This window comes from Rutidosis leptorrhynchoides, chromosome 10 (assembly GCF_046630445.1).
Source record: "Rutidosis leptorrhynchoides isolate AG116_Rl617_1_P2 chromosome 10, CSIRO_AGI_Rlap_v1, whole genome shotgun sequence".
Lineage (NCBI taxonomy): Eukaryota > Viridiplantae > Streptophyta > Magnoliopsida > Asterales > Asteraceae > Rutidosis > Rutidosis leptorrhynchoides.
In genome coordinates, this window is record NC_092342.1 from 92,494,576 (window position 1) to 92,516,691 (window position 22,116).

General features: G+C 35.9%; 1 protein-coding gene across 1 annotated transcript; it reads left to right on the forward strand.

The window, feature by feature from the left end:
- Positions 1-798: 798 nt before the first annotated feature.
- On the forward strand, positions 799-21,629 carry LOC139870450 (uncharacterized). Its single transcript, XM_071858256.1, has 5 exons — positions 799-1,078; positions 1,224-1,392; positions 19,280-19,468; positions 19,589-20,577; positions 20,701-21,629. The coding sequence occupies exons 1-5, from the start codon at positions 799-801 to the stop codon at positions 21,627-21,629; spliced, it is 2,556 nt and encodes an 851-aa protein (XP_071714357.1).
- Positions 21,630-22,116: the final 487 nt, after the last annotated feature.

The following is a 22,116-nucleotide window of genomic DNA, read 5'->3' on the forward strand; positions in this document are numbered from 1 at the left end:
CCCTTAATCACGAACAATACACCCTTTGATACAAAAACTATCCTAAATATTGCGTGTGGAACTGAAAATAATACTGGTACATGAAAACAAAAGACTAAATATTTGTGTAGTATCTCTCCCAAATTTCTGCTGCGTAAAATATGTGAGTGTATATTGACTAATTGTGGAACTCTTTTTAAACTCTCACTCTGTACGCACTCTCAAATATATGTTTCAAGTGTATATATTTAACTTGAATATTGGAACTTGGTTTTTGGAACTCTCTCTCTTGCCCTTTCTCTGTACGCACACACTCCCTCATATATATCCAATTTTAGTTGAAGTGGATCTTTTAAAAATCCTACACCTGCTCCCCTTACATTAGTGCTCCATATTATTGCTCCATATTATATTTTGAAGTAGTAGGTAAACTTGAGTGTATTCATCCTCTTTTTGCTGTATAGGACCAAGGGAAATAATATTAAACACACCAAAGCCACCGTCCCATTTGAAGTTGTAATCTAAATCTGGCCTAACTTTAAATATATAGTTTAATCCATTGTGCAAGTTTGTATGGAAATCACTAACTTGGTTGCCGACAATTTTTACTCATGCTTCACGAACTTGCACTTTTTTCAGAGTATAACTTGTACAATGAGCATTTTGACTATTTTCTTGATTTAATCTTCATTTTCGCATTCCGTCTTCACTTTTATCTATTTATATAATTACAATAGAAATACAACACAAATATATATAACAACCTATTATTTAGGATTGATATTGCGACTAAATATATGTTCATTATGAGCAATATCAATGGCAAATAATGTTTTTGTCAACGATTATTCTAATGCATACGCCGTCTTCCTCCCTTATCGAATATCTGACCATAGCCCGGCGATTCTGAAGATCCCTTCTTCGTCTGTTATTCGAGTTAAACCGTTCAAATTCAGTATTTTTATTGTGTACAAAGAAGGATTTGATGACATTGTGCTTCTAGGTTGGAGACGAGTTATTGTGGGCCATACTATGTTTCATGTTGTTAAAAAACTGCGAGACTTAAAGAAACCACTTAGACGGTTAATGTGGCAACAAGGTAATATTCATACTCGTGTTGAGAAATTAAGAACTGAACTTGATATTTGATAAGGCTCAAACCCACCTGGATAGCAATCCCTTCTCTGATAGTGCTAGAGAGGACCACTACCTCCTATTACAAGCGTATAACGATGCTATTCTAGATGAAGAATGTTTCTTGCAACAAAAATCAAAGATTGAATGGATTAGAGTGGGGGATAGTAACACTAGCTATTTTCATAAAGTGGATAAAGGTAAGCAACATAGAAACCACATTTTATCGGTCGAGGATAACGTGGGTAATGTCATCGAAGGTCGTGATGTTCCCGTACAGTTTGTGTCTCATTATATGAACTTTTTGGGTACAACTTCGGAGGCGACTGTAACATCCCGCCTTTTTCCGTTTACTTTCCGTTTAACTATTTTAAAGTCCGTTATATGTTTATAACATCTTTCGTTAATACGCGTTTTAAATTATCTCGTTTAGGTAATTCACGCACCCGAATGAAACTAGAGGGACTAAACTTGCCAAGAGGCCAAAGATTTGACTAGGTCAACTAGTCAAACCTTCAACCTCCTCCTCTCACTTCATCATCTCCATTTTTACTACTTCCTTCTTTTTCTCTCAACACCCCAAACAAAGAATCACCATCTATTTCAAATCGAGCAAGCAACAATCAAAACAAATTACATATTCGGAATCCTTGCAACTTCCTCTTCGATTCCATACCGATTTCATTACATTTGGGTAACTTTATAAAATCACTAAATTTTGTGTTCTTGATGTTTTTAACTTATAAAGTTGTTAGTTAATGTCTATGGCTCAAGTCTAACATGAACATATGATTTATATGCTCGATCTCGTTGTTTTAGTGTAACTAGCATGAACATGAAAAGTGTGTGTTTAATTTGGTGATTTGGTTGCTTGAAAGTTGTTAGATGTTAAAAGTTCACGTTTTAATTGTGTTACTAGTATCACTAGCTTCAATTTGATGTGTAGGTTGCTTTAGAAAACTTCATAAACTTGATTATTGATTTTGGTGGATTTGGGTTAGAGTTTGATGAACATGAAATGAATTTTTGATGCTTTGAATGACATGAGATGTTACTACTAAGTGTTTAGTTGTATTGTATGTTTAATTATCTTCGTAACGGCATATCATTTGTGTAAATTGGTTGCCCGAATCATTGAATTACATTTATGAACTTGAATGCATTAAATGATGAGCATTGAATGTGATTTGGGTAGTTGCAAATGTTGAATTATTTGTTGAAATGTGTTTAGATGTTTTCCTCGTCAAAATACCTTTCCGATGATATAAGATACATGTTTCGATTGTTTGCGGGTCATAATTTGGGATTGTTTGAGTTTTGGCTCGTGGATTTCTTTGTTGCAGCAAAACAGGGTCTGGATACAGATCTGGACGCCGTCCAGATTATTGGACGCCGTCCAGATACACTACCAGATTCTGTTTAGTTTGGTCACTTTTACGAAAAATGTTTGCCATGCTATGGACCTTCGATTCACATGTAACTTGTTCTAACATGCTCATATATGATTAAAAACCTTAGAAAAATAGTTCGGGACCCGACCCGAACGTGTTGACTTTGACCCAACCAAAGTTGACTTTTAATCAAACTTAACCAAATGTTTGTGCAATCGTTCTAACATGCTTTTTATACTTGTACCTTGCATGAAACATGACAATTTGATTCACATGCTATTATAATCGAGTCTTAACGAGCCATAGGACTAATTGAACACTTTGACCGACCGTGTTTACCGGTATTGATACAAACCTATTTGTTTAGGTCGAGACTAGCATTCGTTCTTGCACACGTTTACTTGTTGAAGTACTTTTACATACGTGCACTCAAGGTGAGATCATAGTCCCACTTTTACTCTTTTGAACTTACATTTGGGATGAGAAAACATAAACGTTTCTTTTTACTAAGTGAACACAAGTACAGGAAAACAAACATTCTACATACGAGTTTAGAACAAAATCCTCAATTCGATTATCATTAGTTACACTTACCGGGTGTAAGCGAGAACTTATGTTGTATGGATCCATATGGGTTTGACAAACCCTCATTCAAACGGCTCGCTACCGTTTACGAATGGAATATATTTTTGAGAAACAGTGTATGTTCTAACACTATTGTGATGGGGTTCTATGGAAGGAATGTTAAGCATTGATAATTGGGTGCTCGTGAAACAAATTTTGGAATGGTTTACTATTATATCAATGTTACAAATCTTGTGGTTCACTTGTACTTACTTACTTAAACCTATGATTTCACCAACGTTTTCGTTGACAGATTTCTATGTTTTTCTCAGGTCCTTGAACGTTTTGTGATACATGCTTCCGCTCATTACTTTTGATACTTGCTTGGATGTCGAGTATGCATGCATACGTGGAGCGTATTTTGGCTACTTTTAAATTGTGTCGCATATGTTTCAATTGTACTTTATACTTTGTTATGTAACTAGTTGTCGAACTACTTTGTAAACCTTGAAACAACTTTACTTTTGAAATGAATGCGACATACTTTTGGTCAAACGTTTTTTTAAAGACTTATGACCACGTAACGGGACCTAAGTAGACGGCACCGTCAATGATAATTTTGTCGCGTCGCTACAGATGGTATCAGAGCGTTGGTTGTAGGGATTTAGAGTTCATTGGTGTCAACCCCGAGTCATAGGGTACATTAGTGAGTCTAGACTAAACCGGCATATAGACTTGAAGTAGGAATTACTTGACTACTTGTGCATTTATACTCGAACGTTTCTACTCATATCTACTCTCATTTCGTCTTAATCTCACGTTGTTTAATTTGATTGACACGCCACCTTGACTTAGTGAAATAATGTCGAATGCACATATGAATTAGGGTAATATAATTTCCGGGATTATATTACGGTGACTCATATGAACGTTCCGACATTATGGCATAAAGAATTTGAGGTGAGTCAAGGAAAATTTTTCTCTATCCTTATTCCATATCATGATTAGTATTATTGAAAATACTAATCAACGGTATTCTTGTGTTTTGAAGGAACAACGCCTCCTCGTCGTGTGCCACGCCATGAGACTCCCGAACAAGCTCTACAACGAATGATAGCCACCGCCGTGGATGCGGCCATAGCCGGTCACTCCTCCAACAACAACAATAACAACAACCACAACAACAACAATCAAGGGGCCGGTAACTCAAGCGAAGGGTGCTCCTACAAAGCCTTCATGGGGTGCAAACCTCATACTTTTGATGGGACCGTGGGACCGGTTACTCTCACTCGATGGTTCGAACAAACGGAGGCCGTTTTTAGCATAAGCGGTTGTCGGGACCAAGATAAGGTCAAATACTCCACTCACACTTTCGCCGGTGTCGCCCTCACATGGTGGAACACCTATGTACAATCGGTGGGTACCGATGAAGCTCACGCCCTCTCTTGGGCCGACTTAAGGGAAAAGATGATCGTCGATTATTTCCCTCGTGAAGAAACCCGAAGGCTCGAACAAGAGCTAAGAACTTTGAAAGCGGTCGAAAACGATCTCAAGGCTTATAATCAACGATTTTCTGAACTAGCCTTGATGTGTCCAAACCTTGTGAACCCCGAATCTTTAAGGGTTGAACTTTACATGGATGGTCTTCCAAAGAGCATCAAACACGGAGTAATGTCATCCAAACCCACTAATCATCAAGAAGCTTTGAACATGGCCCGCAAGTTGATAGAAATGGTGGACGAAATCGTAGTGCCAGCACCTAAAGCCGAGGATAAGTCGGGTAACAACAAAAGAAAATGGGAAGCCCCCCAATCAAGCAACAACAACTTTTTCAAGAAGCCTTACACCTCCGACGGCAAGAAGGGTTATGCCGGGAACCTACCTCTTTGCAACAATTGCAACAAGCATCACTTTGGTGAATGTGGCAAGCTAATTTGCCATCAGTGCCAAAGAGTTGGTCATAAGGCCAACGAATGTAAAAGTGTTACCCCCATCGCTCGAAAGGGGCCCAATGCACCAAAGACGGGCACTTGTTACGAATGTGGCCAAACGGGCCATTATAGAAATACATGCCCGAAGAAGAAAGATAACCCCAATACGCGCGGCTGATCTTTCAACATCAACACCGAGGAAGCCCGAGATGACAATGAATTAGTCACGGGTACGTTTCTTCTCAACAACTCTTATGTTACTTGCTTATTCGATTAGGGTGCCGATAAGAGTTTTGTATCCAAGACTTTGACTCATTCTTTTAGCACTCCACCACTTCCACTAGATACCACTTATACCATTGAAGTGGCTAACAGGAAACTATTGAGTGCCGACACATACTACCGGGGGTGTACGTTAAACATTTTGGGTAATGAGTTTGAAATTGACTTGATACCCATGGAACTAGGAAGCTTCGATGTAATAATCGGTATGAATTGGTTAGCCAAAACGAAATCTCACATCCTTTGTGATCTTAACGCAATCCGAATTCCTATCGAGAATGGTGAACCCTTGATTATTTATGGTGATAAGAGTTGCACCGGACTCAACCTCGTTTCGTGCATTAAAGTTAGAAAACTACTCCGTAAGGGTTGTTTTGCGATCCTTGCCCCACGTTAAGAAAGTCGAGTCCGATGAGAAGCATATCGATGATGTGCCAATTGTTAGTGACTTTTCCGATGTATTTCCCGACGAATTGCCGTGTCTTCCACCTCATCGACCGGTAGAATTCCAAATCGATCTTATTCCGGGAGCCGCACCCGTAGCACGTGCACCATATAGACTTGCCCCCTCCGAAATGCAAGAATTGCAAAGTCAAATCCAAGAACTACTTGACCGTGGTTTTATCCAACCTAGCCATTCACCATGGGGCGCTCCGATTTTGTTCGTTAAGAAGAAAGATGGATCCCTACAAATGTGCATTGATTATCGTGAACTAAATAAATTGACGGTTAAGAACCGATATCCTCTTCCTCGCATCGATGACCTCTTTGATCAACTACAAGGGTCTTGTGTATATTCAAAAATCGATCTCCGCTAGGGTTATCATCAATTAAGGGTTAAGGGGGAAGATGTCTCCAAAACCGCTTTCCAGACTCATTATGGTAGTTATGAATTTCTTGTCATGCCATTTGGTTTCACTAACGCACCGGCGGTGTTCATGAACCTTATGAACCGCGTGTGCAAACCGTATCTCGATAAATTTGTTATTGTGTTCATCGATGACATCTTGGTCTATTTTAAAAGCGAAGAAGAGCACGAACAACATCTCCGACTTGTGCTTGAACTCTTGAGACAAGAACGACTCTATGTCAAATTCTCCAAGTGTGAATTTTGGTTGAAGGAAGTTCAATTTCTTGGTCATGTTGTAAGTGATCAAGGTATTAAAGTCGATCCATCAAAAATCGAAGCCATTAGTAAATGGGAGACTCCTACTACTCCTACTCACATCCATCGATTTTTGGGTCTCGCCGGATACTATCATAGATTCATCAAGGATTTCTCTTTGGTTGCTCGTCCTCTAACCGCGTTAACTCACAAGGGAAAGAAATTCATTTGGGCGACCGAACAAGAATTCGCATTTCAAATCTTGAAAACAAAGCTAACCACCGCTCCTATCTTGTCACTTCCCGAAGGCAATGATGATTTTGTTGTATATTGCGATGCCTCGAAACATGGTTTTGGGTGCGTATTGATGCAACGAAAGAAAGTCATTGCTTATGCCTCCCGACAACTCAAAATTCACGAACGGAACTATACAACACATGATCTCGAACTCGGAGCCGTTGTCTTCGCACTTAAAATGTGGAGACACTATCTTTATGGAACCAAGCGTACCATCTTCACCGATCACAAAAGCCTTCAACACATCTTCTATCAAAAGCAACTAAACATGAGACAACGACGGTGGATTGAAACTTTAAATGATTACGATTGTGAGCTTCTTTACCATCTCGGGAAGGCAAACGTAGTAGCCGATGCCTTAAGTCGAAAGGAAAGAGCGGTGCCTCTTCGTGTCCGAGCTTTAAACATCACCATTCACACCAACCTCAATAGTCAAATTCGTGTAGCCTAAGACGAGGCTCTCAAGGATGAAAACATCTCTCTCGAACACTTGAACGTCCTCACCTCTCGATTCGAAGTTAAAGAAACCGGACTCCGATATTTCACCGGAATAATCTGGGTACCTAGTTATGGGAACTTGAGAAGCCTTATTTTAGACGAAGCCCATAAGTCAAGATATTCGATTCACCCCGGTGCCAATAAGATGTACCACGACCTTAAAGGACAATATTGGTGGCCGAACATTAAAAGGGACGTTGCTACTTACGTTGAAAAATGCCTAACTTGCTCCAAAGTCAAAGCCGAACATCAAAGACCTTCCGAACTACTTCAACAACCCGAAATCCCGCAATGGAAGTGGGAAAGGATAACGATGAATTTTATCACCAAACTACCAAAGACGGTTGGCGGTTATGATACTATTTGGGTTATTGTTGACCGTCTCACTAAATCCGCGCACTTTCTAGCCATGAAGGAAACCGACAACATGGAGAAACTCGCACAACTTTACATTAAAGAAATCGTAGCCCGACACGGTGTACCCTTATCGATTATCTCCGACCGAGATGGCCGTTTTGTTTCTAGATTTTGGCGTACTTTACAAGAAGCGTTGGGAACGCGTTTAGACATGAGCACCGCATACCATCCACAAACCGACGGACAAAGCGAACGCACAATTCAAACCTTGGAAGACATGCTACGAGCTTGCGTTGTTGACTTTGGAAAAGCTTGGGATAAGCACTTGCCTCTCGCCGAATTCTCCTACAACAATAGTTATCACGCGAGTATTAATGCCGCACCATTCGAAGCTTTATATAGCCGAAAATGTCGATCACCTCTTTGTTGGGCCGAAGTAGGCGACACACAAATCACCGGACCTGAACTCATTCATGAAACAACCGAGAAGATCGTTCAAATCCGAGATAGGCTTAGGACGGCCCGAAGTCGTCAAAAGAGCTATACCGACAAATGATGCAACGACCTTGAATTTCAAGTCGGTGACCGCGTAATGTTAAAAGTCGCGCCTTGGAAAGGTGTAATTCGTTTCGGGAAACGCGGGAAGCTAAATTTGCGGTATATTGGTCCTTTCGAAATCTTGGAGCGTGTTGGAACCGTTGCTTATCGTTTAGATCTTCCGCCTCAATTGAGCTCCGTTCATCTTACTTTCCATGTATCCAACTTGAAAAAGTGCCTTGCCGAACCCGATATCGTCATCCCTCTCGAGGAGCTTACCATTGATGACAAACTTCATTTTGTGGAGGAACCGGTTGAAATTGTGGACACCTCCGTCAAAACGTTAAAACAAAGCCGAATTCTAATTGTCAAGGTCCGTTGAAACGCCAAAAGGGGACCCGAGTTTACTTGGAAAAGACAAGATCAAATGCAAAGGAAGTATCCGCATCTATTTGCGACTTCGGAAACGCAAAATCCCGAGGAAGAAACAACGACTACTACGCCTACTTAAATTTCGGGATGAAATTTCTTTTAAGGAGTAGGTAATGTAACATCACGGCTTTTTCCGTTTACTTTCCGTTTAACTATTTTAAAGTCCGTTATTTTTTTATAACATCTTTCGTTAATACGCGTTTTAAATTATCTCGTTTAGGTAATTCACGCACCCGAATGAAACTAGAGGGACTAAACTTGCCAAGAGGCCAAAGATTTGACTAGGTCAACTAGTCAAACCTTCAACCTCCTCCTCTCACTTCATCATCTCCATCTTTACTACTTCCTTCTTTTTCTCTCAACACCTCAAACAAAGAATCACCATCTATTTCAAATCGGGCAAGCAACAATCCAAACAAATTACATATTCGGAATCCTTGCAACTTCCTCTTCGATTCCACACCGATTTCATTACATTTGGGTAACTTTCTAAAATCACTAAATTTTGTGTTCTTGATGTTTTTAACTTATAAAGTTGTTAGTTAGTTGTGACGATCGCTCCAAATCCATATGGACGAACACGTCATTCGTTGATTTCATTGCGAGGTATTTGACCTCTATATGATACGTTTTGTAAACATTGCATTCTTTTGAAAAGGAACACCGTAAATGTATATTTAAATCAAAGGTTTTCGACAACTGATGATTTCTACATATAGACAATCACCATATATAATAGTTTACAATAGTGCTTTCGTTGACAATACAGTCAAATAAGGTACATGGTGATGAATTGGTGAATGCAACGTTTTCTTGAAAAATATGTCAGGTAAGACTCCATGCACATTGCTTGTATATCATATAAGCAAACATCGGAAGACTTCTAGGGAACCTGAGAATAAACATGCTAACAAGTGTCAACACAAAGGTTGGTGAGTTCATAGTTTATATGTTTCGCATAATCTGTATATAAAGATGGATCACAAGATTTCAGTTGTTTCTTCCATAAATGGTTATCAAAATATTCTACAAGAATGAGCACCCTGGTAACTAAGCTTTAACGTCTATATAATAAGTACCCCTCGTTTAACATGCAACCAACATGTACAATACACTCAAATAGCATACGTCTGTTTTATAGTTCAGGATAGGATTTCTATACCTGGAACAGACGGGGATGTCAAACCCTATGGATCCATATACTACTACTCGCGCCCACCAGTTCTTATAACTGGAAGTTAACGGTTACCAAAGCTAAGGGATTTTCGGTTCAAACTCGGTGTAGAATTTAGTATGTACTTGTATCCATTATGTTTAAAATAAAGTGCATGTATTCTCAGCCCAAAAATATATATTGCAAAAGCAATTAAAAAGGGATCGTATGAAACTCACCCATATAAATATTGTAAATCAGTTAATAAAGCATTTACATGTATTCTCAGCCCAAAAATATTGAGAGAAAAAGGGTTCTTATGAAACTCACATTTCAATATTGTGGTTCAATATTGTAGGCAAAATATGTAGATGCAATGACAACAACGAATGCATAGTTGGTCTGAGATTCACGAACAATACACCCGAACATTATCCATAACCTCCTTAGCTATAACCCACTTGAAACTCGTTTTCAAAATCACCCGAACATAACCCCGTCGTTGTATTTTATGTATATTATTATTTTTGTATCATAAAAATAATAATACTAATAGTAATAAAATTGATAATAATAATATTAAGTATAATAATAAAATATTGATACTATGAAGTAACAAGTGTGTTTTATAAGAAAAAATGATTGAGTGTCATCCATCTATCTATCCATATGCGTATATATATAGAGATATAGATGTAGATATTTTAAATTTAATAATATAATAAAACATTAATATAATATAATAAAATAATAAAATAATAAAATAATAATCATTTTTGTTGTTTTCCTTGTCGACATATTTAAATATAATATATATAATAATATAATAATATTGAAATAAAATATAATAATATAATAATATATTTAGAATCAAATTTGAATCGTAAATGTTTAAAAAAAGTCGTATTTATTAAATACTTCAGGGTTATATTATGTAACTTATAATTAATAATTTCTATCATGTCGCTTTCATGTGAATAGTAAATTAATTAATTTCGTTTCATTTACTATTCAATGAATAGTAAATGAATTAATTTAAATTCAACTATTTAAGCTACACGTTGTTGTACGTTATGCTTTACAAATTGTACATTTTTAATTTAACTTCGTTTCTTAAAAAAAATTACAAAAATTATATCATAAAAATAAAACGACTTAATACGTAAAATTTTTAAATAGAAAAAGCATCGTTTAATAGTAAATTTTTATCATTTCATATATAAATATTATAAAATTTAGTTTTCTAGAACTAATTATATTCAATATTCATAACCACGTTTTAAATATACGTCGCAAGTTATTCATACAATTACTATTCCAACTTATCATATATATTCAAATAGATATATAAACCAATAAGTTCAATGTACGGTATCATACAATTAATACCTTATTACGCTTTCAGGTTATAGTATATATAGGTATCTATTTACATATAATTGTTCGCGAATCATCGAGAACAGTCGAAGGGTAATTGTATAGTTCAAAATTTTGAGATTCAAATTCATAGACTTTGCTTATCGTGTCGGAAACGTTAAAGATTAAGTTTAAATTTGGTCAGAAATTTCCGGGTCATCACAGTATCCCCCCGTTAAAGAAATTTCGTCCCGAAATTTGAGTGAGGTCGTAATGGCTAACAATAACAATGTTTTCATGACGTATATGAGTCGATAAATAGAGTTTTATCACCGTTGAATAATATGGATATAACAATCCGATTACTCGAAGCGTAAGAGAGAAGTTATCGCATAATAGTGAATTTGAAGGAATAGAGATTCGTCTTAACTTTTGATGTAGTAACGATTGATTTCCGGAATTTAAGGAATAGAAAATCTTCATAATCTAAATAAGATTTGATTCTTCGGGAATTAGGGAAATTAAGTTTTCCTTTGATTGAATGCGTAATCTACCTCGATTGCTATATCTGATATTTCGCTATAAATTGACCACTTCCGTTTCATTTATTTTCACCACTCCTATAATCTTCTTCCTTATTTCATACTTTCAACAGATTGTGAAATGCTTAATCCAGTTCTGATTCTTGATATACTCCTAACTTTCATATCTGTCATTCTTCTTTTTCATCTACCACCAGAGGAAGTTACTTTCTTCTACCATTACCTTGGGGTTATAGTGTTTTTCATTCTCCCGTGTCTTTATATTGCTATACGTATTGATATACACGGTTTGTAATTTCGGGGTTGTTCCAGGGTTTTATATCCTCCGTTATATTTCGGAGCTCCATGCTTTCGTTCTCTCTTCCCGACTTTAAGTCAAGCGAATAATGGTCCAGAATTCGTAGGTATGGATTTCGGAATGAACATAATTAATGTTCAAGGAAAGAAATTGTAATGGCACGATCTTGATTTGTCAAATTACCAGAATATCTGGAAAAGGCCGAATCATCAAGAAATATGTTTTCTTGATAATTTTAGAGGTTAAATAGAATGAAAGAGTTATGTAACATGGTTCATGATGAGGGTGGGATCTGTGAACCTTCATCACGTTCCATTAGAAACTCAGCATGACTTACTGTAATATAATCATGTTGGCCTGACGTCATTATATTATACTAATTCATGCTTCAGTTCTCAACACTACTTCATAACATTCATATTTTAAACTTGAATTTTTCAGAATTTAGAAACTAACACAGTTTCTTTTATGATGTAACACAGATAGCGTGAAGGAATGAATAATTTCAGATAGTTACGAAATTATCCTCAGAAATATTGAGGATATTTATAATGAAAGATACGATGATATCTTAGAATATTCAAGATAAGATGATGATGAAGAATATTATCCGTAAGGGTTTTAGAGTAAGGAGTAAGGTATTCGTTAATGGCTTCGGCAGATACTGAATCATTTGAATTCTTTGAAGGCAGGTTCAATCTTTGTGATTTATCCTCCTTCATACTTTGCTCAATCCGTTTTCCAGTTCCAACCTCCTCTTTTCTCAGCTTTACCATCATACCATTCTTTATCATCAAACTTTTGACTGTTAAAGTCGTTTACAGTTTTTGCTGCTTCATCAGCATTTCTAGAACTAGTTCGCAGTTCAGGGTGTTTTTCAGAAACTTCACATTTAAAGTATGTAACTGTTGGCGTAGAGGTGCTGCAAGATTTCAAAATACTGATTGCTAATTTCCTTTAATTCGTATGGCAATTATTGTTAAGAGATGTGGATGAGTACATGATAGGGTTATAATGAGTATACGGATTTTTCAGAAGGTCAAGAACAAATGAAGTTGTTGGTAAATGTGGTGAAACATAAAAGGTTCCCCGGTAACAATATCATATATGTCAAGGTTACAAATCTGAAAGGTCGAAATTTACTGGTTGCAAGGGTGATAACACTAGATACCTTGAAAAGGAATTGCAAGATTATTTTCGGTAAAAACAACGCTAAAGGATCTTGCACGATTTTGAAGTCAAAGTATAGCTTTGAAAGATGTAGAGATCTAAGAATGATGTCACCGGTTCAGAGTTATGAATTGGATTCTGATCCGTCAATATCAGAATGTGTAATTGAATTTGTATGAGATGATTGGGTATCATTGTGAGCATGATTAATAGATTTGTGAATCAAAGTTGAAGAATGTACAATCTAACATATTAATTGCGAACTTATATATTTCCCGAGTATTACCTACCCGTTAAAGATTTCACAATTAACATTTTGTACAAAAGAATTTTTATTACAGTCTTTATGAAAATATATGTATGTATATTTTCTTCAGATGTAATACAGATTTAATGAGTTAATATCATATTAAGCTCATTTGATTTTTGGCTTGAATTAGAAATGAATAATCTCTAAAACATTAGAGATTGCATAATCTTCGCGGAGTATTTCACTAATGAAATCAATACTTCATTATTTATTCTTATTAATATTCCTCAATAAAGGATGTTGGTATTCGTGGAATTCTTGCTAACTTTGCAAGGTGCAATTGATGTTTTCTAGAAAGTTTCGAGTGCATCGAAGATGAAAGTGTAAAATCAACCATGTTATTGAATAATACACTTGGTTTATTATGAAACGAAATTCATTGAATTGAAACAGAGATTGTATTTAACGAAGGTTGTACATCATATCATATTAGTAATATGAATTAACAGAGTAGTTAAGTTTCATACATAATAGCTTAGCACAGAAAGATTTATTAGGGTTTAAAATTTATATATATATAAGATATACATATAATTTCTTCGGAGGTAATGAGTTATTATTTTATAACTCGTTGATTCAATATACGCGTTATTGATTCGTAATGATGTCCACGGTAATTCTTGACCTAGAGGAGCTTGTGATGTTAGAGGTGCTGACGATTCTAACGATACTGACAGCACTGACTGTGCTGGTGAGGCTAAGGGTATTGTTGTTATTGTGATATAACAAGTCTAACTTGTAAATCATTCACTATTCCGATCAAGGTTTCTAATCTATCTGATTTATGGTTAAGGCTTGAATAGATAATCTCTAAACTTTAGAAATTACATAATCGCCGTAGAATGTTTCTCCGATGAAGTTATGAATCAATACTTCATCGTTTATTGTTGTTGATACTCCTTGGTATCTATGGTGCGTATGATGTTGATATCCGAGGTACAGATCGTGATGTTGAGGCGTGTGATGTGGATGTTGTTGGTGGTGGTAATGGTACTGTTGGTGTTGTTGTCAGTGGTACTAGTGCTGTTGGTGCTGAGGATGGTGATGTTACTGGTGTTGGTGATACTGCTGGTGTTTGTAAATTGTGTACCGTGCTCTATAAAGTTAACACTCGAGCTCGAAGTTCTTTAACTTCTTCTACTAACCCTGGTTGGTTATCGGTGTGAGGTCGGATATCTTTTCTGGTTCCGTTAATGGTAGCTTCAAGATGAAAAATTCTCGCAAAAAGAGTATAAACGGTGTTGCGAACAGGTTCGCCAGTAAGTGGATCGAGTACTCCGACGTTAGGCGGTAGGTTTGGCTCGTGGTATGGAGTACCTTCTTCATTTCTCCATAGGGTAAGTATTTCGCTAACCCATCTCCACTTTCTAAAGAAATCACGGTAGTTGATCGGTCGATGCGGTCCCGTCACGCTGTCTTCGGAGTTGGAGGGACTTGGTCTATTCGAGGAGGCCATCTTACGTGTTCACAGAAAGTTATGAAATGATTCTTGGTATAAATTGAGGGTTGAATACTGGATGATACCTTCGTCTTCTCGCATACGTATATATAGTAAAAGGATTCCGTAATTTACAGAGGAAATTTCGAAAAGCGCCAAATAAGATTCACTGTAGTAGATATGATAGGATATGATTTGTATATACACCGTGTATGCAATAAATGCAAAAACACGTGTCAAGACGTAAGATTGATAAACAGGTAATTTCTGACAAGAAATGATAAGCAAAACTTTTTACATGCAGACACGGTCAAAGTCCAGACTTACGAATGCATCCTAACATCTATTAGTTAGACACATTAATGCAAGACCTGATTCGCTAAGACCAACGCTCTGATACCAACTGTGACGATCGCTCCAAATCCATATGGACGAACACGTCATTCGTTGATTTCATTGCGAGGTATTTGACCTCTATATGATACGTTTTGTAAACATTGCATTCTTTTGAAAAGGAACACCATAAATGTATATTTAAATCAAAGGTTTTCGACAACTGATGATTTCTACATATAGACAATCACCGTATATAATAGTTTACAATAGTGCTTTCGTTGACAATACAGTCAAATAAGGTACATGGTGATGAATTGGTGAATGCAACGTTTTCTTGAAAAATATGTCAGGTAAGACTCCATGCACATTGCTTGTATATCATATAAGCAAACAGCGGAAGACTTCTAGGGAACCTGAGAATAAACATGCTAACAAGTGTCAACACAAAGGTTGGTGAGTTCATAGTTTATATGTTTCGCATAATCTGTATATAAAGATGGATCACAAGATTTCAGTTGTTTCTTCCATAAATGGTTATCAAAATATTCTACAAGAATGAGCACCCTGGTAACTAAGCTTTAACGTCTATATAATAAGTACCCCTCATTTAACATGCAACCAACATGTACAATACACTCAAATAGCATACGTCTGTTTTATAGTTCAGGATAGGATTTCTATACCTGGAACAGACGGGGATGTCAAACCCTATGGATCCATATACTACTACTCGCGCCCACCAGTTCTTATAACTGGAAGTTAACGGTTACCAAAGTTAAGGGATTTTCGGTTCAAACTCGGTGTAGAATTTAGTATGTACTTGTATCCATTATGTTTAAAATAAAGTGCATGTATTCTCAGCCCAAAAATATATATTGCAAAAGCAATTAAAAAGGGATCGTATGAAACTCACCCATATAAATATTGTAAATCAGTTAATAAAGCATTTACATGTATTCTCAGCCCAAAAATATTGAGAGAAAAAGGGTTCTTATGAAACTCACATTTCAATATTGTGGTTCAATATTGTAGGCAAAATATGTAGATGCAATGACAACAACGAATGCATAGTTGGTCTGAGATTCACGAACAATACACCCGAACATTATCCATAACCTCCTTAGCTATAACCCACTTGAAACTCGTTTTCAAAATCACCCGAACATAACCCCGTCGTTGTATTTTATGTATATTATTATTTTTGTATCATAAAAATAATAATACTAATAGTAATAAAATTGATAATAATAATATTAAGTATAATAATAAAATATTGATACTATGAAGTAACAAGTGTGTTTTATAAAAAAAAATGATTGAGTGTCATCCATCTATCTATCCATATGCGTATATATATAGAGATATAGATGTAGATATTTTAAATTTAATAATATAATAAAACATTAATATAATATAATAAAATAATAAAATAATAATCATTTTTGTTATTTTCCTTGTCGACATATTTAAATATAATATATATAATAATATTGAAATAAAATATAATAATATAATAATATATTTAGAATCAAATTTGAATCGTAAATGTTTAAAAAAAGTCGTATTTATTAAATACTTCAGGGTTATATTATGTAACTTATAATTAATAATTTCTATCATGTCGCTTTCATGTGAATAGTAAATTAATTAATTTCGTTTCATTTACTATTCAATGAATAGTAAATGAATTAATTTAAATTCAACTATTTAAGCTACACGTTGTTGTACGTTATGCTTTACAAATTGTACATTTTTAATTTAACTTCGTTTCTTAAAAAAAATTACAAAAATTATATCATAAAAATAAAACGACTTAATACGTAAATTTTTTAAATAGAAAAAGCATCGTTTAATAGTAAATTTTTATCATTTCATATATAAATATTATAAAATTTAGTTTTCTAGAACTAATTATATTCAATATTCATAACCACGTTTTAAATATACGTCGCAAGTTATTCATACAATTACTATTCCAACTTATCATATATATTCAAATAGATATATAAACCAATAAGTTCAATGTACGGTATCATACAATTAATACCTTATTACGCTTTCAGGTTATAGTATATATAGGTATCTATTTACATATAATTGTTCGCGAATCATCGAGAACAGTCGAAGGGTAATTGTATAGTTCAAAATTTTGAGATTCAAATTCATAGACTTTGCTTATCGTGTCGGAAACGTTAAAGATTAAGTTTAAATTTGGTCAGAAATTTCCGGGTCATCACATTAGTGTCTATGGCTCAAGTCTAACATGAATATATGATTTATATGCTCGATCTCGTTGTTTTAGTGTAACTAGCATGAACATGAAAAGTGTGTGTTTGATTTGGTGATTTGGTTGCTTGAAAGTTGTTAGATGTTAAAAGTTCATGTTTTAATTGTGTTACTAGTATCACTAACTTCATTTGATGTGTAGGTTGCTTTAGAAAACTTCATAAACTTGATTATTGATTTTGGTGGATTTGGGTTAGAGTTTGATGAACTTGAAATGAATTTTTGATGCTTTGAATGACATGAGATTTTACTAGTAAGTGTTTAGTTGTATTGTATGTTTAATTATCTTCGTAACGGCATATCATTCGTGTAAATTGGTTGCCCGAATCATTGAATTACATTTATGTACTTGAATGCATTAAATGATGAGCATTGAATGTGATTTGGGTAGTTGCAAGTGTTGAATTGTTTGTTGAAATGTGTTTAGATGTTTTCCTCGTCAAAATACCTTTCCGATGATATAAGATACATGTTTCGATTGTTTGCGGGTCATAATTTGGGATTGTTTGAGTTTTGGTTCGTGCATTTCTTTGTTGCAGCAAAACAAGGTCTGGATACAGATCTGGACACCATCCAGATTATTGGACGCCGTCCAGGCCTTCAATACTGGATGCCGTCCAGCAAATCTGGACGCCGTCCAGATACACTACCAGATTCTGTTTAGTTTGGTCACTTTTATGAAAAATGTTTGCCATGCTATGGACCTCCAATTCACATGTAACTTGTTCTAACATGCTCATATATGATTAAAAACCTTAGAAAAATAGTTCGGGACCCGACCCGAACGTGTTTACTTTTCGTTGACTTTGACCCGACCAAAGTTGACTTTTAATCAAACTTAACCAAATGTTTGTGCAATCGTTCTAACATGCTTTTTATACTTGTACCTTGCATGAAACATGACAATTTGATTCACATGCTATTATAATCGAGTCTTAACGAGCCATAGGACTAATTGAACACTTTGACCGACCGTGTTTACCGGTATTGATACAAACCTATTTGTTTAGGTCGAGACTAGCATTCGTTCTTGCACACGTTTACTTGTTGAAGTACTTTTACATACGTGCACTCAAGGTGAGATCATAGTCCCACTTTTACTCTTTTGAACTTACATTTGGGATGAGAAAACATAAACGTTTCTTTTTACTAAGTGAACACAAGTACAGGAAAACAAACATTCTACATACGAGTTTAGAACAAAATCCTCAATTCGATTATCATTAGTTACACTTGCCGGGTGTAAGCGAGAACTTATGTTGTATGGATCCATATGGGTTTGACAAATCCTCATTCAAACGGCTCGCTACCGTTTACGAATGGAATATATTTTCGAGAAACAGTGTATGTTCTAACACTATTGTGATGGAGTTCTATGGAATGAATGTTAAGCATTGATAATTGGGTGCTCGTGAAACAAATTTTGGAATGGTTTACTATTATATCAATGTTACAAATCTTGTGGTTCACTTGTACTTACTTACTTAAACCTATGATTTCACTAACGTTTTCGTTGACAGATTTCTATGTTTTTCTCAGGTCCTTGAACGTTTTGTGATACATGCTTCCGCTCATTACTTTTGATACTTGCTTGGATGTCGAGTATACATGCATACGTGGAGCGTATTTTGGCTACTTTTAAATTGTGTCGCATATGTTTCAATTGTACTTTATACTTTGTTATGTAACTAGTTGTCGAACTACTTTGTAAACCTTGAAACAACTTTACTTTTGAAATGAATGCGACATACTTTTGGTCAAACGTTGTTTTAAAGACTTATGACCACGTAACGGGACCTAAGTAGACGGCGCCGTCAATGACGATTTTATCGGGTCACTACAGTGACTCCGGTAGATATCCCTCATGCTTTATTTTCCCGCAGAGTTCCATATGAGAAGGCGGTACATTTGATTCGCCCAGTATCGGGGGCAGAAGATAAAAGTGCTATCTTTGATGTGGGCAATAACAAATCGCCTGGCCCGGATGGTTACACGGTGGAGTTTTATAAATCATTTTGGGACATTATTGGTGATGAAGTTACTAAGGCGGTTCAAGAATTCTTCATCAATGGGCAACTTCTATCATAAATAAATCATACGGTAATTGCTTTAATCCCTAAAGTTGAAACTCCTTCTAAAGTTACTGATTACCGTCCAATAGCTTGTTGTAATGTTATCTATAAGTGTATTAGTAAAATTCTTGCTAACCGTATCAAAGAAGTTCTTGGTGATATTATTAATATTAACCAATCGACGTTTGTTCCAGGGCGTAGAATCTCAGATAATATTCTCCTAACTCAAGAATTAATGCGTAATTATCATCTGCAAAAAGGTGTCCCTAGATGTGCTTTTAAAGTTGATATCCAAAAGGCTTATGATACTGTGAGTTGGGAGTTTTTGGAGGTAGTTTTAAATCGATTTGGCTTTCATCGGGTTATGGTTAGGTGGATTATGAAATGCATTAATACGGTGTCCTTTTCCATCAATATTAATGGCGAATTGCATGGTTACTTTAAAGGAAAACGGGGTCTGCGTCAGGGTGACCCGCTTTCACCCTACCTTTTCACCATGGTTATGGAGGTACTTTCGTTGTTACTGGCCAACTCGGCAATGATTACTGCGGACTTCAAATTCCATCCTAAATGTGAAGAACAACAGATAATCAACTTGTGTTTTGCTGATGATCTATTCATATTTTCGTACATGGATGTTCCTTCTATCAAGACAATTAGTGATTCATTGGACAAGTTTAAAAAGTGGTCGGGCCTTGTTCCTAGTATGCCAAAGAGTAAAGCCTATTTTGCTAATGTTCGCCAAACTCTTAAGGACCAAATTATGGAGATTCTTCCTTTTGAGGAAGGTACGCTTCCGGTTAAGTACCTTGGAGTTCCACTGATCTCATCAAGATTGTACTATAGGGACTGTAAAGTTCTTGTAGATAATGTTCGTAACAGGGTGGAAAACTGGAAAAATCGTTTTCTGTCTTTTGCCGGTAGACTACAATTATTATGTTCGGTTTTATCATCTATGCAAGTTTATTGGCAATCTGTTTTCATCCTTCCAAGTGCTACGCTAAATGAAATAGAAGCTTTAATGAGAGGATTCTTATGGTGTCAAGGAACTCTTAAAAAAGGTAAAGCTAAAGTTAAGTGGAAGGATGTGTGCTTACCGAAAACTGAAGGTGGGTTAGGAATTAAAAACCTAACTGAATGGAACACAGCCCTTATATCGTCCCATATATGGCGATTGTTATCTCATAAAGAATCTTTGTGGGTTAGATGGATTCATACGTAAAAACTTGCAGGTCGTAACTTTTGGAATGTTGATACTACATCTAATGCAAGTTGGAGTTGGCGAAAGATTCTTGGTGTTAGAGACCAAATTAAGAACCGCTTTGTTCATATTATTGGTAATGGAGAACGTACTTCGGTTTGGTATGATGTTTGGTGCGATTCTGGCCCTTTGTCTAATTATATCACAACGAGAATGATTTACCAAGAGGGGTTAGATCCGGCCTTGTTGATTAGAGATATGGTTTTAGCTGATGGTATGAATTGGCCCGTTAACTGGTACGCCCGTGCCCCTTTTCTTTCTAATGTTACTGTCTCGTTGCTTAATGACAAAGACGACGTGATTAAATGGAAAGATTATGATGGCAATCTTCATGATTTTGCGGTTCATTGGGTTTGGGAGTTTGTTCGTAGCAAAGCGCCAACTGTTCCTTGGGTCTCGGTTATATGGTTCACAAATAACATCCCAAAACATGCTTTTGTTATGTGGTTACTTATAGGGGAAAAGCTTAAGACACAAGACAAGTTGAAGCAGTGGGAAATCGCGAATGATACACCGCTTCTTTGCACTCTCTGTGACCAAGTGCATGATTCTCATGACCACTTGTTCTTCGCTTGTCCATTTTCATTGCAGGTATGGAATCGTGTGAAGGTCCATATAGATTTTCTAATCTTCAGTGACTCGTGGAGGGATTTTACGTTGTTAATTAGCCCGTTTGCTAAGCGTAGGATAGCTCGCATCATTGTTGTTAAGTTGATATTTGCGGCTACAGTATATAGCTTATGGCAGGAACGAAATAACAGGTTGTATAAGAAGAAGAAAAGATCGGTGGATCAAGTCTATAAAGCTACATACGCCACGGTTCGTTTGAAGATTATGTCTATCAAATGGAAGAAGAATCCTCAGACGCTAAGACTAAAGTCAGACTGGAAGATTTCTTAATTTGCTTTTCTTAGTTGTCTTTGGTTGTGAGCTTTAGCTCGTGGAGCTTACTAACTTGGTTAGTTGGTCGTTTGTGAGGCATTAGGGCCTTCCTAATGTCATTTGGACTTCATTGTAAAACATTCTTTATTCTTTTTAATAAAGTTCTCCGGGTACACTTCATTACCTAAAAAAAAAAAAATTCTATGGATAATGGGACATAAAATTAGGTGCGACGATTAGCTCGGTTAGAGCAAAAAGGACTTTCTATTTTAAAACGATGAAAAAGTTATTAACAAAAGTTACATGTGCTCTCCTTAATATTTTTTCCCACTTAAAATAAAAATTTGAGTATTATTATTTTTGAATCACTCCGATCTTTGTTTTTTCATGGATAAAAAGGACTCGAAAATGCACTGTTAAATTACGATATTAAACCCTTTTTTTTTTTTTTAAGAAAATAAGTTACGGTATTAATCTAGCTGTACACATCGACAACACTTGTCCA